Raw genomic sequence first — 13,339 nt, forward strand, 5'->3', positions numbered from 1 at the left:
CTGCTGGGAAAAGTTAAAGAGCATAATTCATGCACATATTTATGTATTTCATATTTCGTCCAAATCGCACAGCCAGGGGTTTACTTTTACTGCCCATTCATACACAATTGTTTGGACCTCCCTGATGCTCAGAAGTGCAAACTGTATGGTGGACACTACAAATATGCCGTGTAGAAAAAAAACAATAGTTCCGTCCTTCTCGTTTCTGTCGTTTATCAACAGATCTTAAAACTCCGTTTAGACATAACTTCTTTTAAACTCCACTTGTCATTCAATCCGGCTTGAAATTTGCATGAACCAAGAACAACAAGCAGCTACTAACCAGTTCCAACAACTTTTCAAAAGGAATACGAAAGAATCATCAAGTGGTAAAAAATGCGATTTCTTTTTTTTCTATTCACAAAAAATTATCGCCGTAATCATCTCACACATAAAAAAGGCAGAAACTGACTATAATTGATGCACCCGTTTTCAAAATGCTTGTCTCTCCTCATTTCAACATGCAAAGATTAATTAACGCCATAGGCTGCAGCAATACACACAAAGTAACCCAGCTGCACAAAACTTGCACCTTGCCAATTACTCATTTTAGCACGTTATGAAATTTCAAGAAGCGGTGATGGCATTGTTGCATGTGGGAACAAGAGGTACTTTCTTCATTATTCCTCTCAATAATTATCCAATTAACCCGTCCACTTGGTCCATATTTTATGTATTTCTTCCACTGTACACAATGTATTGACAATTAAAAATTGGTCGGATGATGAAACTGCGCCAAGCATTCAATTAATTAAACTCGGCAAAGAATAGTGTACAGTACGAGTCACTCTGTACATAATACCGGAAATTTGCAACTAGTTTCAAGTAGCTGGTTCATTCATCATAAGATTTCTTCCGTTTGCCCGTCTCATTTTTTATTATTTTTTATTTGTCAACACTGCATCGACATGAAATGAAAAAAAAATACTTCAAAACCTGAACTGTGTTAAGCAAGCGCTTGGTATAAAAACGTGTCTTTTTTCATTGATTTCATTTGCATAATTATTGAAGTAATAAAAATAATGCTATCAGTAGTGTTCCCACAGTGGGCACCAATCGAATGTTTTATAAATAATTGAACCAGGGTCATCGCATCGCTTGACTCCCAGGTCGATCGGTCGGTCGCATGGTTGGGAGATGACAGTAACAGCCGCCGGGCGGTTTAGCTATTTATTAGCCCATCGAAGTTAATGAAATCACAACGTCACGAATCCCTCCACGGTAATTAATTATTGCTATTGATAAAATCGCTGTACTCAGAACTTGAATTTCTTCTTGTGTGTTGCAATTGAAAAAATCTAGGTCTTGTTTGTTCAAGATTTAATAAAAGACTCTTATCCGCAAAGCCGATGTTTTGCTGACAGGCAGATCGCCTCGTCGTCGATCAGGCAGAGGAGGGAAAGGAATGCTGCATTGAAAACAAATACGAATTTTTCCGTTGATTAAATTTTCAACTATTAAATATTGATGTGATGGTTGTTTATTTTTTTGGTCACTTGTGTGTGGTATACAGTTGTGTTGATTTTGTTGCAATTGAAATCTCATTCAAATCTGAATCGACTGACTGACGCACACCACGCCGATCTCATAATAATAATCATTTTTCATTTTGTAGTACGAAAAAATTATTCAAATTGTCAATCCTCAGTCAATGCATTGCAATTCCACCTACCTTCACAGTAGTCGCTTCATTTCTCCTCAGAGTTGAGACGACGAGAGAAGAGGAGCAAGTAAGACAAGCACATTACCGTTTTTATAGAGTTGGAGTGTGGCGTATATAGGAAAATGCAAATGAGATATTATTATGTGTGTTATAGCCAGCATAAGGAGTGTAATTATCAGAAGATGATTAGTAGATGTACATATGTTAAAAAAGTCGGAGAAGCGAAATCCGAGAAGGCGTCATCATCATATTACGATAATGCATGCGGTAGTTGGACACTGTCCATCACAAATCTCGTTACTCATCATCATCATCATCATCATATCATCCATCGCCAATATAATATCACTTACCAGACATTATGCAAGCACGAACGGATAATGGTCCAGTACAGCAGACGTACATACAACTGTATAATGGTCGTCATTCATATGTATGTGCATGCATAAAATGTAGAAGGAGAAGCACTGTCACTGTATGAGATAGCGAAACCCATTCAACAGTGTGCAATTTGACACATAATTGTGCACCAAGTCGGAACGAGTGCGACCTTTGTTCTCCTAATTAACCAATGAAGACATTTTTAACAATTGTAGACAAAATACGATGATGCATTTCGAGATTAGAGAAATCTGGTTACAAGAAGAAAATTAAAATCAAATTGGCAATAACTAAATGTCAAAACATATGAGACATTAACGTGGCATGTCAAAACATGTCGCAATCGTATTTTAAAACTTACATGACTGGTACCTGTAAATATAAAATTTAAGTCCAACAAATGTACCTCAACACTGTTTTAGTGGTTACAAGATAGGATGAAAATAATAGCACAATTATTTAATTACCTGCATTTGTGCAATATAAAAAATTAATTGCACATTAACAAAAATGGCTAAATTCCGGTATTTCATATTAGTTGGGTGGTTATTGTGCGATGAAGGATGCTGAAAAATGTCTGGCAAAAGTGCCGACGAGGATTAGTCTCTGCCAGACAATCGAAATGAAATATGAGTGGTCAATCCTTGGACGATATGAGAAAAAAAGTATAATCAAAATGATTATCTATGCAAAATTTCTTAGACGATTAGTCTTCTGGATTATGGAACAAGTGGTCATTCCACATTTATCAATTCTCAGAATGCTGCAAGTTCTGCGGTATTATTGTAAAGTTACAATAATACCGCAGAAAAAAAGTTAGTCTTACTTTGTCTTCGTGTCGCTTTTTAAAGACAAATATTTCATTTTGTTAATTGTGTATTCGTTGTGAATGCGCATAAGTTCAGCCGTTTGCTTAGTATGCCATTAAGAAATGTACCTATTACTGGTGATTAGAGAGTTACCTAATAATCCCGAATTCAAAGAAGAACAATTTACCCCCTGGACGTGACACCGACGGACCAAGATCAGACCACCTCCGGTAATACCATGCAAAAATCTCACATTTTAACAACTTTGTTTACAAATTTGAAGTTCAAGTTATATGTAAGTTGGCAAGGAAAATGATATGCAAAATTAAGCAGTTTACGGTTATCAGATCAACATATAATGATTTAGGTAGTTTTTGAGGTTTTGAGGCTGGTACAGATGTATATTAAGTGGATGCTAAAACACTCGTTGTGTCGGCCTCCTATAAATATTTGCGATGAAGTTGATCTTATCGCATCTGAAGTTTGTCAGCAATGGAACAAGTCCTCCTCCGAGACAGCACTCAATAATAGCAAACCTGTAATTCTAAATCTGCTCTGTCTGTTATAAGTCTGGCCAATTTTTTTATATGTGAAAATTATAAAATGGGTAGGAATGTGAACTCTCGAATATTTAATTCTTGATTGGCAGCAAATGTATGTATCACTTGATTTATTGAGATAGTCTCATTATGTTTGTAATAAAGCATTTCTCACATCAACATTACATGTACTTAATAATATAGTTCTACTTTTTTGCATGTACTTCGTTGTGTTACAAGGCACCCAAATAGCAGCCATTCAGTATATGTAGTGAATCAGTTTTGATAAATTTTGTGTTTTTGGCACCACATTAAAAATCTGAGCAGTGACTTCTTCAGTGACTAAAGTTGATAAAACAATGACAAAAATATGTTCATTTAATTTATATTGATTGACAACGGTGATGATGATGATGATTGCAACTTGATTGTATTTTCTTAGGCCTTCTCTTCTGCTAGTCCACCTTGGCCAAGACGAACGCAGTCCGGGATGGGATGTACACCTATAAACGGAGAGACAAAAAATAACTTTCGTCATTCCAGAAGAAGAAGAAGAAGTCAAGCCAAGTATAGGAGAATAAGGAGGATATGATAGCGCACCATCATTGAGTGACGTCGGCCGGCAAACCCTTCATTCATCGTGTCATAGTCCGTGGAGTGATTTAACCTATGGTGACCACCAAACTCTTGTTCATCACTGTCCAACACTATCCTGTACTTGCCAGCCACGTCCACACCGATTCTATCAAACAAGAGTAATGGAATAAAAAAATATGTATATTAATCACCACTGGTTTGTTCAGTCTTCATAATTCCTCGTATCCATTAATTTTTACTTGTAGTCCGGAAAGCTGCTCGAATGATGGAAGTTGAAGACGAATACTAAACCACCTCGTTCAAAAACTATCACTTTGTCCCCTTGATGCTTCACGCTCACGAAACCCTATCCACAGATAATTAAGATGTAAACTACAACTGGTTAGTACTTAATTGGAAAAAAACTAGCAAAATAATTGCTAGAAGAAAGGGATAGGTTAGTTACATATTCGTACTTACAGAATCCTTGTGGAGCCAACCATACTTTGCTTCCAAGTGATTCATAGCAGCGTCAAACTTTGCAAGAAACTTGTACTTTAACATCTCGTCGTCAACCAGCTTAAATTGTCGTCGGGCATAGTGGTACGAATCGTTGTTTCCTTCACGAGGAAAATCGAGCCATTCAGGATGACCGAATTCGTTGCCTGTAAATTTCCAAATAAAACCATGAAGTGAACTACGTACATAGAAAATAGCTCAATCTAGTAAATACCAATAAAATTGAGATATGCTTCTCCACCCAGTCCGCAAGTTAAGAGTCGAATCATTTTATGGAGTGCAATCCCACGTTCTATCACCGGGGTGGATTCCGATAGGGTAGACATGTGCGTATACATTTCTTTATCCATCAGCCAAAAGGCAAGAGTTTTATCCCCAACCAGAGCCTGTACATTAAAGAGAAATATAATATTGAGCACTTATCAGATTAGTAGAACAATGATAATTTACCTGATCGTGACTTTCAGCGTATGAAACTGCCTTCTCCATCCAACGTCGATTAGTCAACGTGTGAATTATATTAGCAATGTCCCAGTCTTCGTCCTAAATTAAATATAATTGCAATTTAATCAGACATTCAAAGTAGACAATGACAAACTATACTTTGAAAGTTGTGCTTGAGTGAGACATAAGATTGTACCTTGAATTTCTTGAGAATTTCTATCCACTTGTCTGGGATGGCCATTGCTAGCCGATAATCAAACCCTACTCCGCCTTCAGTGACAGGTCGACAGATTCCAGGCATCCCGGATACATCCTAAATTAAATGAACAAGTGATGTATATGTAACTGAATAAATTTGGTGCAGATGAGGGTTAAAGTAATTTTTAGATACTTCAGCAATAGTGATGGCGTTCGGGTACAATTGATGAATCATGGCATTAGAGAGCATTAGATACACGACTGCATCCGTATCAGTGTTCATGCCAAAGTATTCGTTGTAATCTCCAGAAAATCCGTGACCCATTCCGTGAGTATGATACAGCATAGAAGTCACGCCATCAAATCTAAATGCACAAGTATAAAAAGTTTGACAAATGATTGACACACAATTTGTAAATTTTTATTATTTGATTTACCTAAATCCATCAAATTTATACTCTTCCAAGTACCACCTCAGGTTGGAGAGGAGAAATCGGAGGACCTCATGACTGTAAGAAGCAAGAAAATACTAGTTACAATGCACGATAATGAATACATTTGTACCCATGTTAGATGTGTTACTTGTTGTAATTGAACAGACGAGAATCCCAGAGACAATGTTCACCTTTGGCTCCGTCATGAAAATAGCCAGCATTAGTACCATCCCACTGATTCAGACCGTCCAACACATTCTTGGAAGCATGGGAATGAACAACGTCCAGGAGGACGTTAAGTCCATTTTGATGAGCCACATCAACCAGTCTTTTTAGCTGCTCCGGCGTTCCGTATCGACTATTTCACCCAGAATTTTTTTCGGCCAAAATCATCAGATAACTTAAATTATTGATTTTAATACCTTGATGCCGCATAAAAAGAGGTGACTTGATATCCAAAACTGGCGTAATAAGCGTGCTCCATTACGGCCATCATTTGTATTGTGTTATACCCTAAAAAAATCAAAAACTAATTTACGAATATCCTAATTAGTAAAGTGTACTATACACATGTGCTTACCCAATTTTACAATGCGAGGAATGACCTCATCTGTAAAGTGGTCATATGTCGCCACGTGGGGCTCGTCCGAAGCGATACCAACATGGCTTTCGTATATCCTTAAGCTCAAAGTTTTTTGGGGTCTTGGATGCTTAAATTCATATTTTTTCTCCTACAATTTGCAATAATTTTATAAGAACAACTAATCCATTACAAACTTCTTTAAAAGATCATAATTCTCACCGCTGGAGGATTGTAAAATAGCCATTTAAAAACGTATCCTTGTTCCTTCGGGGGTTGCACGACGTACGTGGCCCATGGTGAGATTCTATCCCATAGATTCCATTGCTTATCTTTAACGACAACCTAATAAGATGGGAATGAAAATTTAAAATATAGTTATGCACATAAATCTGGCTAAGGCAACTTATTAAGGACCTTAATTTCGCTGAGATGTCTGATTCTAGGGGTGCCATCAGAATTAGGAGGAATTGTTAGTGACCACTTGCCATACTCCTCCTTGGTGTAAGGAAACTCTGTCCGGTTCCACTTATCTAAGGACACAATGTAATTATGAAGCCTTATCATAAAAAGTAATCGAGTCATGAAATGACTATAAATATCAGTACGTACTAAAGTCTCCAGTAAGAAATAATGCCTCTGCGCCCGGTGCCCATTCTCGACACTTAATCGAACCGTCAGCTTGAGCATGAATTCCATATTCGTCATAAGCTCGGGTGAATTTTTCGAACCCACCCTCTTGTTCATCTATTCCGTCCACCCAGTCCAAATAGACGCCATATCTGCAACCACCGGTTAAATTTATTACAAAAATTCACATCCATCAAATGTATACCGCACCCACCTGCGCCGAATGTCCTTTTCATACGGTTTCAGGTACGGATCCCTGTCCAATAATTGTTGAATCTCCGGTACCGGTATTTCCTCCGGGCTCAACTTTGACCATTTTCCACCCATCGTTGTCGATTTCCTTTGTTTGATGTGCAGTAGTAGTGCTTAAGTAGGACAATTACCTTTTACGTGCTAAATGTAAGTATTGCTGTCTTATTGCTTCGTTCCGCACCAACAACCTGCCAAACACAAAGACAGGTCAAACTAAGAAAAGCCAAGTGTCTAATTTGAAACACCTCCTTCTTATTATTAAGAACAAATGAGCCGATGATTGCCGAAGGAGAAAGTCACGAGAACAAACAACAACCATCACCACGTGTTTACACTGACCTGCCAATAATGAAGAAGACGTTGCTGTGATGTGACCACTCTTCAAGTCTATTAACTAACTATTTAACCAACCGTTATTATGTATTAGTTTACCGTGGAGCAATCACTATAGTACAAGAAGACTGGATTATTATTATTAATGGGGAAGAAGGACACCAGGTTTCTTTCTAGCCAGCCTCTTGCAACCAAATCATGTTATCAACGAGTGGCTCAGAGAAGCTCAGATTTAATGCCACAGATTACATAATATATCTATTCTATCTATAATACTAACGGCAGCACGCAAAAATCATAAGGAGAGAGATCAAAACAATATGTATACCAAGCAGCAGCAGCCAGCAAGAAATGTGCACAAGGCGAGGACATGCAAAGGAATATATGTAATCTCAGCCCATGGAAAATGACGACTCGCTTCTCTTCGGAGTCTTCGGTTCCTCAAGGCTTTTTGATTCTCGTGATTTTTAATTTACTTATTTATTATTGCAAAATTGACAATTCATTCTTCATTTAAATGTTGCTTTTGAGCTTGTAGACTAAAAATTTAATTGTGACTAGACATCATTAAATTAATGACCGGATTACAAATATGTCGTCTGGAATGTGTTTTCTGCTGCGATATCGACACCTTCTTTCTGAGAACAATGGGTAATATTTTGGTCAGCGGCTTGTTTGCGGGTACGATTTTTACGATCGAGCTGCTTTAAAAATTCCAAATCGTCCAATGCAGCGAGTTGAAGGTCTCGTGCTTCGTTGATGGCGAGGTCGTAAAGTTTCCTGGTTTCGATGAGATCATCCAATGTGGCTTTTAGAAATCTGAGAGGATGTGCACTTGCATTATGATTCATTTGTTATTTGTAGAAATTTTTGTATGCAGTGTTGGCAATATTTATTAAATAAGCAAACTTACGTTATATCGCCACCCCGATCAACCTCGAGGAACGAGGCTTGCTTCGGAATTCGAATAGCTGCAGTTTTAAATTCAGGAAAGGGAAATATTTTATATCCGTCCAAGCTGTATGCCAACGCTTTAGAGGTTGGAGGACGGCTTAAATTAGTAGATTGAATTGCTTTCTAAAAAAATACTTGTACTGTGGGTTCAATTTTTAATCGTATTAAAAACCTGGATTGAGCATGCATAAAGATGAAGGCGTCATGTTCATTTTGAAAGAGATAAATGTTTTCCATATTGCTTTTGTTTCCGATGGCTGATTTCCACAGGTTCGCCTCTGACTCTTCGTTGAATTTAAGTGTCTCCAACAAATACGTGCAGTTAAGGGTGAATTTATCCATGAGTGGGGGTCGTTCAGGTGGAGTATACTGGTCAGGCCAAAATAAAACTATTCAATAATGGTGACACGTACATAAGTACACGTAAAAATGGGTGCTCAGTACTCACGGTTTCCGAAAAGGGGACAATGACAATTCTGATATTCGTTGCAGCTTGTGCATACCAAACCCCCGAGTCGACAGGGCCTCTGAATTCGGCAAAAAGTTCGCTAAGAGTAACCCTGTCCTTGAAACTGTCCACCACAAACGTGAACAAGTATGGGGAAAGGATTTTCTCGATAAGATTGCACCAGAGATCGCCCTACAATATAGGAATCATTACTTGTAGATGGATGAAACAAAGGCTGATATTAATTATGCATCTGACTAATCCCAAGGAGGTCTTACCTTGACAGTAAAACTGGAAAAGAAAGGTCCTATGGGGACACCATTCTCAAATTTGTCCTTGTGTTCGGCAACCATTACTTTGAACAATGCCATTTGAGCCTTGACCTTCTCAGGGTCCAAGTCGAGATCAAGATTGAGGAATGCGAGTGCAGGATCTTGAGATAAAAGAAGGTTCGTCAGTCGGTCCCCATCCTCAAGCCGGGCCAAGTCTTTACTTATGACATCTGTGTGGCGTAAGAAGTAAATTTGTCACATGTAAATTATTAGTTGTGTAAATTGTAGTTTGAGTAACCAGTACTCAAACTTAAATTTTATTTAAGACAATTTCAATTCATACCAATTTTAATGTTAAGATGTTGCCTCTCGCCGACAAGTTCGCTAATCTGACGACCCAAGTACTTAAATTTCCTTGCTGCACATATCTTCTTGTCGCAAGAAGGGGTACAGCAAATATGTGCAGCAAATATGTCCATTCTCTCAGAAATTTATTTACTCAAAATTGGAATACAATGAAGAAAAACAATGCTATGAGCTATCACTTCAAGTCTCCATTTCTGAATGATCTCCTATCTCCTCAACCGCTCTAATTGTTTGTTCTACCCATTTACTAACTATAAAATGAACTAGTTTAAATTTATCAGTACATGTCAATATAAATATGCATCCATCAATCGCACATATCATGGTAATTTTGACCGGCTCCAGTAGGTTCATTCAGCAACAAAGACATATGTACCAGTCTATCTATCTAGCTCATAGCAACTTATGCAGATTGGAAATTTTGGAGTTCAATTAAGACCACCATAAACCTCCACGATTAAGTAAATCGAGTTCATCATCATCATCGTTCTTCGTTGGTGAGTTCATTTCCTGGATACACGGTCATAAACAGATTTTATGACATGCTTTTCATGATCCATACACACTTTGTTGCTTCCAAGTTGATCACCATATTGGAGCGGTTTGCGGTGGCAGGCAGGCAGAGTTAGCAGCTCTTCTTTTATTCTATTACGCATTTGCATCTGCACCTCGTCGTAATCAGAGAAGCAAAGTAAGCAGGCGGAGTAGCAAAGCAACAGCCTGGCAATAATATTTTGTTAGATGCATCGCACTGCATTCATTCCACCCAAAACTTTTGAAGGTCTTTCTTTGTTTGGAACACGGAATATATAACGTGGAACGATTTACTACCATACTGCATTTTTCAGCCCTATTTCCAACTATATTTCTTTGTCAAAGACAAGACACATAGTCCAGTCCAGTCTCTTGAACAAGCTACAGATTTTTGCGAAGCAACAAGTTATACCTTTTAGTGAGTGGGAAGAAGTGGGAACAAGTTTACACAACTCGGTAATACAGAATTTCTCAATTTTCCTTTGTTCACTATTAATGAAATATTTTTGCTTGTGTTTTTAATTAGTTGGAGAAAATTATTATTCATAATCGTCCATCATGGCTAAAATTATTGGGACTTACAAACTAGAAAAGAATGAAAATCTGGACGCATTTTATACTGCTGCGGGTAAGTAAAAATACCTTGTTAAATACATTTAATCTTGCTGGAGAGTGGTTATTGCAAAAATTTGCACTATTGAAAAATGCAGGTGTTCCATGGATTGCTAGAAAAATGATGTTGGTGTCATCCCCTACCATTGATGTTAGTGTTTTTATTTTTAATTTGCTGTGAAAATGGAATAACGGGGTGATTTCAATTTCAGGTCACACAAGAAAAGAATGAGAATGAAGAGGACGTCTGGCTCATCAAAACGGTCTCCTTCATCAGGACCATCAACCTCTCCTTCAAGCTGGATGAACCCTTCGAGGACGTCCTCCCATCTGGGGACGTGTTCGAGGTGAGCAGAACAATTAAAAACCAATAGTCACAAAATATCATTGAAACATCCCTTGCCGTGTAATATCTAGACCGTGGCGAGAATGGAGGGCGACAACAAATTCATCTTGGACAGCACCAGAGAGGACACGAGTTTCATTCGGGAGTATGATTTTTCTGAAGACGGACTCGTGATGGTATGTGTAAAATCCTATAAATCCCTAATAGAAAAGATTTGTGGCACATTTTACTTCTTATTAGACAATGAAACACCCCACCGGAGTGGAAGCGAAGCGATATTTCAAACGCGTCACGGCCTAAACTCTTTCAAATCGGATATGCATTGCGTTTGATCTGAATCGGGGTCACCATTATTACCATGGACTTGGTCATCAACCTACTATCGTTTCATTACTATTTACTGGATATCTCTCCAATTCCATACATTATAATATGTAAAGCAAGGAAGCGGTGTAATGAATCAAACAATCAGACTGATCTATTTCTTTTGATAAACAGATTACATTAATAAATATTTGATTATATGTATTTATTTATTTCTGCCTGTGTGCAGCTCTTCCTAATTTACTGGGGCAGTTAATTATGGTTTAATGATATGACAACCTCTTAACATTTACCTCCTCATTAATATAGCGAATTCTAGTTTTTGCATAGTATTGTCATTTACTCTAGTTTTGCAAGAGAGCATACAAGATGAATTTAGACCCGAGGAGGATACAGAGCAGCAGGAAGTGTGAGAAAGAGAGAAAGTCCGATCCGATATTCTCCGAATATTCGGGACATCTCGAGAACCTCTACTCATCATCATATGGGCCAAGAACGTGATCATTTTGCGTGGAAAATGTGGCAAGTGTGGCAACCTGCGAAATCCTGACCATCGCCAATTTCGCTCTACCCTTCTCTCCGTATTTAATGTGTGTGACCCCATCCATGTGTTTGTCCGTGTGCTAAGTAATTGTTGTCCTTCTCCAAGTAGATTGTACCCTCACATTCACCAATCAGCCCCCACGTGTATACTCTTATCGTGTGCTGTGTGTCGTGTGCCCCTCACCTTCTTACATACATACTCTAATTCTTCACCTGCACTTCTCACCCTAAATAATTGTGCATTATTTTTCTTGTCATTGTTGATGTCTCGGAAGAAAGTTCTTCATCTTTCACTCTCGCTCTCTCTTTCTAGCCCTCTTTCACTAGCTGTGATACGCTCCGTACATTAAAAGACACACATTTGTGCCACATGAACCCTTTTTTAACCAACCAATTCCATAAGTTACCCATTAAATGTGAACCTTAGAAGTTCCTTCAACGCGGTACGTTCTTGACACCCACATTCCTCCACTGCTTTCAATGCTTGAATGGAGTAGCGCTTCTTCGTTCATTTGCGTCATTTGCAAATGCATCGCGGTCCCAGAGACCAAATTTTTATCGTTTCGCAATACACCTTCTTATCACTATTTTTTCCCATTGCGAGCCTTTGTGAATGTCAATGCATCGCATGTACACCGTCTTCTCTAAATATCCATGCTAGGAATAGCAATTCGGGATGCATGAAATAGATCAGCTTGCAAAATCCCAGTTTTAAGCTACCTAAGTCGTTGTGTGTTTCCATCATGCATATGCTGTCGTCAGACCCAACTGCTTTCTGTTACGTACGTAGATGACATTTTTGTTGTTCTGAATCTTCTGGGAATTGCAATTTGTCCTAATTGTGATGTAGCACGGGCAGGTGGACAATGTGCATCAATCTGTGTAATGCTATAATACAAGCTGTACGATACGGTTTCGTTTATCATGTGTAAATTCTGCCCAATACGATGCCGATTTGATCTTCTTTCTAAAAAAAATACCGTTTGCATTACTATTTGTGTGCAAGACATCAATATTGTTTTGTCTTGGTGGAGATTTTTGGTCTGAATATGCAAAATTCTGTCATGTTGATGATGAAATTAATTCAGCCGGATTTTACGTCTTTAATAAGTGTTAACGAAATAGTGCATCTGGCTGTTATCACACAAATTCATCAAAAACTTGTATATTTGACGCTCATAGTTGGTCGTACTGTGTAGTCAGTCATTTCACTACATGATAAATGAGAAATTGACAAACATCGTTATTATTTGTTACAACTAATTCTACGAACGGAAAAGGTTTAATGGTCAGTTGATTGACTTTATCATTCGTAATTGGGGTAGTCAAATTATGTGGATTATTATCGATTCCTGATTACAATCAAGTCAAAATTCTCCATTGACAATTAAATTATTTTTCGCAAAAATATCGTTTAAATATGGATTATAATCGATTATCATCGTGATTTCCAAGAAATTTTTGTAGAGACGCAACAGCGCCATGAGTACAATTGAATTGCGTTTTTTTCATTGCTGAAATAAAATAAAATCTAGTTCTAATT

The 13,339-nt window shown here is 37.9% G+C and overlaps 4 protein-coding genes across 5 annotated transcripts in view; 2 read left to right on the forward strand and 2 right to left on the reverse strand.

The window, feature by feature from the left end:
* Nucleotides 1-3,529: 3,529 nt before the first annotated feature.
* On the reverse strand, nucleotides 3,530-7,714 carry LOC110858048 (1,4-alpha-glucan-branching enzyme). The gene is made up of 17 exons (XM_022106695.2): nucleotides 7,404-7,714; nucleotides 7,027-7,252; nucleotides 6,795-6,964; nucleotides 6,600-6,715; nucleotides 6,405-6,527; nucleotides 6,183-6,333; nucleotides 6,025-6,115; nucleotides 5,751-5,960; nucleotides 5,606-5,677; nucleotides 5,362-5,533; nucleotides 5,167-5,283; nucleotides 4,977-5,069; nucleotides 4,741-4,912; nucleotides 4,488-4,672; nucleotides 4,268-4,374; nucleotides 4,032-4,173; nucleotides 3,530-3,934 (listed from the first exon to the last, which is right to left on the reverse strand). The coding sequence occupies exons 2-17, from the start codon at nucleotides 7,137-7,139 to the stop codon at nucleotides 3,887-3,889; spliced, it is 2,082 nt and encodes a 693-aa protein (XP_021962387.1). The 5' UTR covers nucleotides 7,140-7,252; nucleotides 7,404-7,714; the 3' UTR covers nucleotides 3,530-3,886.
* Nucleotides 7,715-7,858: 144 nt separating this feature from the next.
* On the reverse strand, nucleotides 7,859-9,707 carry LOC110858080. Of its 2 annotated transcripts, none has more exons than XM_035858575.1 (6): nucleotides 9,415-9,707; nucleotides 9,078-9,301; nucleotides 8,800-8,991; nucleotides 8,524-8,720; nucleotides 8,311-8,448; nucleotides 7,859-8,231 (listed from the first exon to the last, which is right to left on the reverse strand). In XM_035858575.1, exons 1-6 carry the CDS (start codon nucleotides 9,548-9,550, stop codon nucleotides 7,982-7,984), a joined length of 1,137 nt encoding a protein of 378 aa, XP_035714468.1. In that variant the 5' UTR covers nucleotides 9,551-9,707; the 3' UTR covers nucleotides 7,859-7,981. The 2 variants fall into 2 exon arrangements, with proteins under 2 accessions (XP_035714468.1, XP_021962430.1); XM_022106738.2 differs by having other exon boundaries at nucleotides 7,859-8,216; nucleotides 9,415-9,698.
* Nucleotides 9,708-10,092: 385 nt separating this feature from the next.
* On the forward strand, nucleotides 10,093-11,461 carry LOC110858100 (fatty acid-binding protein). Its single transcript, XM_022106764.2, has 6 exons — nucleotides 10,093-10,427; nucleotides 10,498-10,599; nucleotides 10,682-10,734; nucleotides 10,796-10,930; nucleotides 11,001-11,105; nucleotides 11,170-11,461. The coding sequence occupies exons 2-6, from the start codon at nucleotides 10,530-10,532 to the stop codon at nucleotides 11,227-11,229; spliced, it is 423 nt and encodes a 140-aa protein (XP_021962456.1). The 5' UTR covers nucleotides 10,093-10,427; nucleotides 10,498-10,529; the 3' UTR covers nucleotides 11,230-11,461.
* Nucleotides 11,462-11,674: 213 nt separating this feature from the next.
* The window catches only part of LOC110858172 (nuclear factor 1 X-type), a 71,896-nt gene continuing 70,231 nt past the window's right edge, over nucleotides 11,675-13,339 (forward strand). The window contains exon 1 of the mRNA XM_035858573.1: nucleotides 11,675-12,239. The gene's annotated coding sequence lies outside the window, so the exon portion shown is untranslated. The remainder of the gene's footprint in view (nucleotides 12,240-13,339) is intronic.

This window comes from Folsomia candida, unplaced genomic scaffold (assembly GCF_002217175.1).
Source record: "Folsomia candida strain VU population unplaced genomic scaffold, ASM221717v1 Fcan01_Sc020, whole genome shotgun sequence".
NCBI classification, from domain to species: Eukaryota; Metazoa; Arthropoda; class Collembola; order Entomobryomorpha; family Isotomidae; genus Folsomia; species Folsomia candida.

Bases quoted from the DNA above. Each gene is read 5' to 3' on its own strand.
- LOC110858080 (XM_035858575.1), bottom strand. From the start codon at position 9,550: ATGGACATATTTGCTGCACATATTTGCTGTACCCCTTCTTGCGACAAG. The intron at 9,302-9,414 runs GTATGAATTGAA...TACGCCACACAG, and splicing joins ACATCTTAACATTAAAATTG to ATGTCATAAGTAAAGACTTG. The intron at 8,232-8,310 runs GTAAGTTTGCTT...TCATAATGCAAG, and splicing joins GATCGGGGTGGCGATATAAC to TGCACATCCTCTCAGATTTC.
- LOC110858048 (XM_022106695.2), bottom strand. From the start codon at position 7,139: ATGGGTGGAAAATGGTCAAAGTTGAGCCCGGAGGAAATACCGGTACCG. The intron at 6,716-6,794 runs GTACGTACTGAT...TTGTGTCCTTAG, and splicing joins ATTTCTTACTGGAGACTTTA to ATAAGTGGAACCGGACAGAG. The intron at 5,961-6,024 runs GTATTAAAATCA...TGGGTGAAATAG, and splicing joins TCTTTTTATGCGGCATCAAG to TCGATACGGAACGCCGGAGC.
- LOC110858100 (XM_022106764.2), top strand. From the start codon at position 10,530: ATGGCTAAAATTATTGGGACTTACAAACTAGAAAAGAATGAAAATCTG. The intron at 10,600-10,681 runs GTAAGTAAAAAT...TGAAAAATGCAG, and splicing joins CGCATTTTATACTGCTGCGG to GTGTTCCATGGATTGCTAGA. The intron at 11,106-11,169 runs GTATGTGTAAAA...ACTTCTTATTAG, and splicing joins CTGAAGACGGACTCGTGATG to ACAATGAAACACCCCACCGG.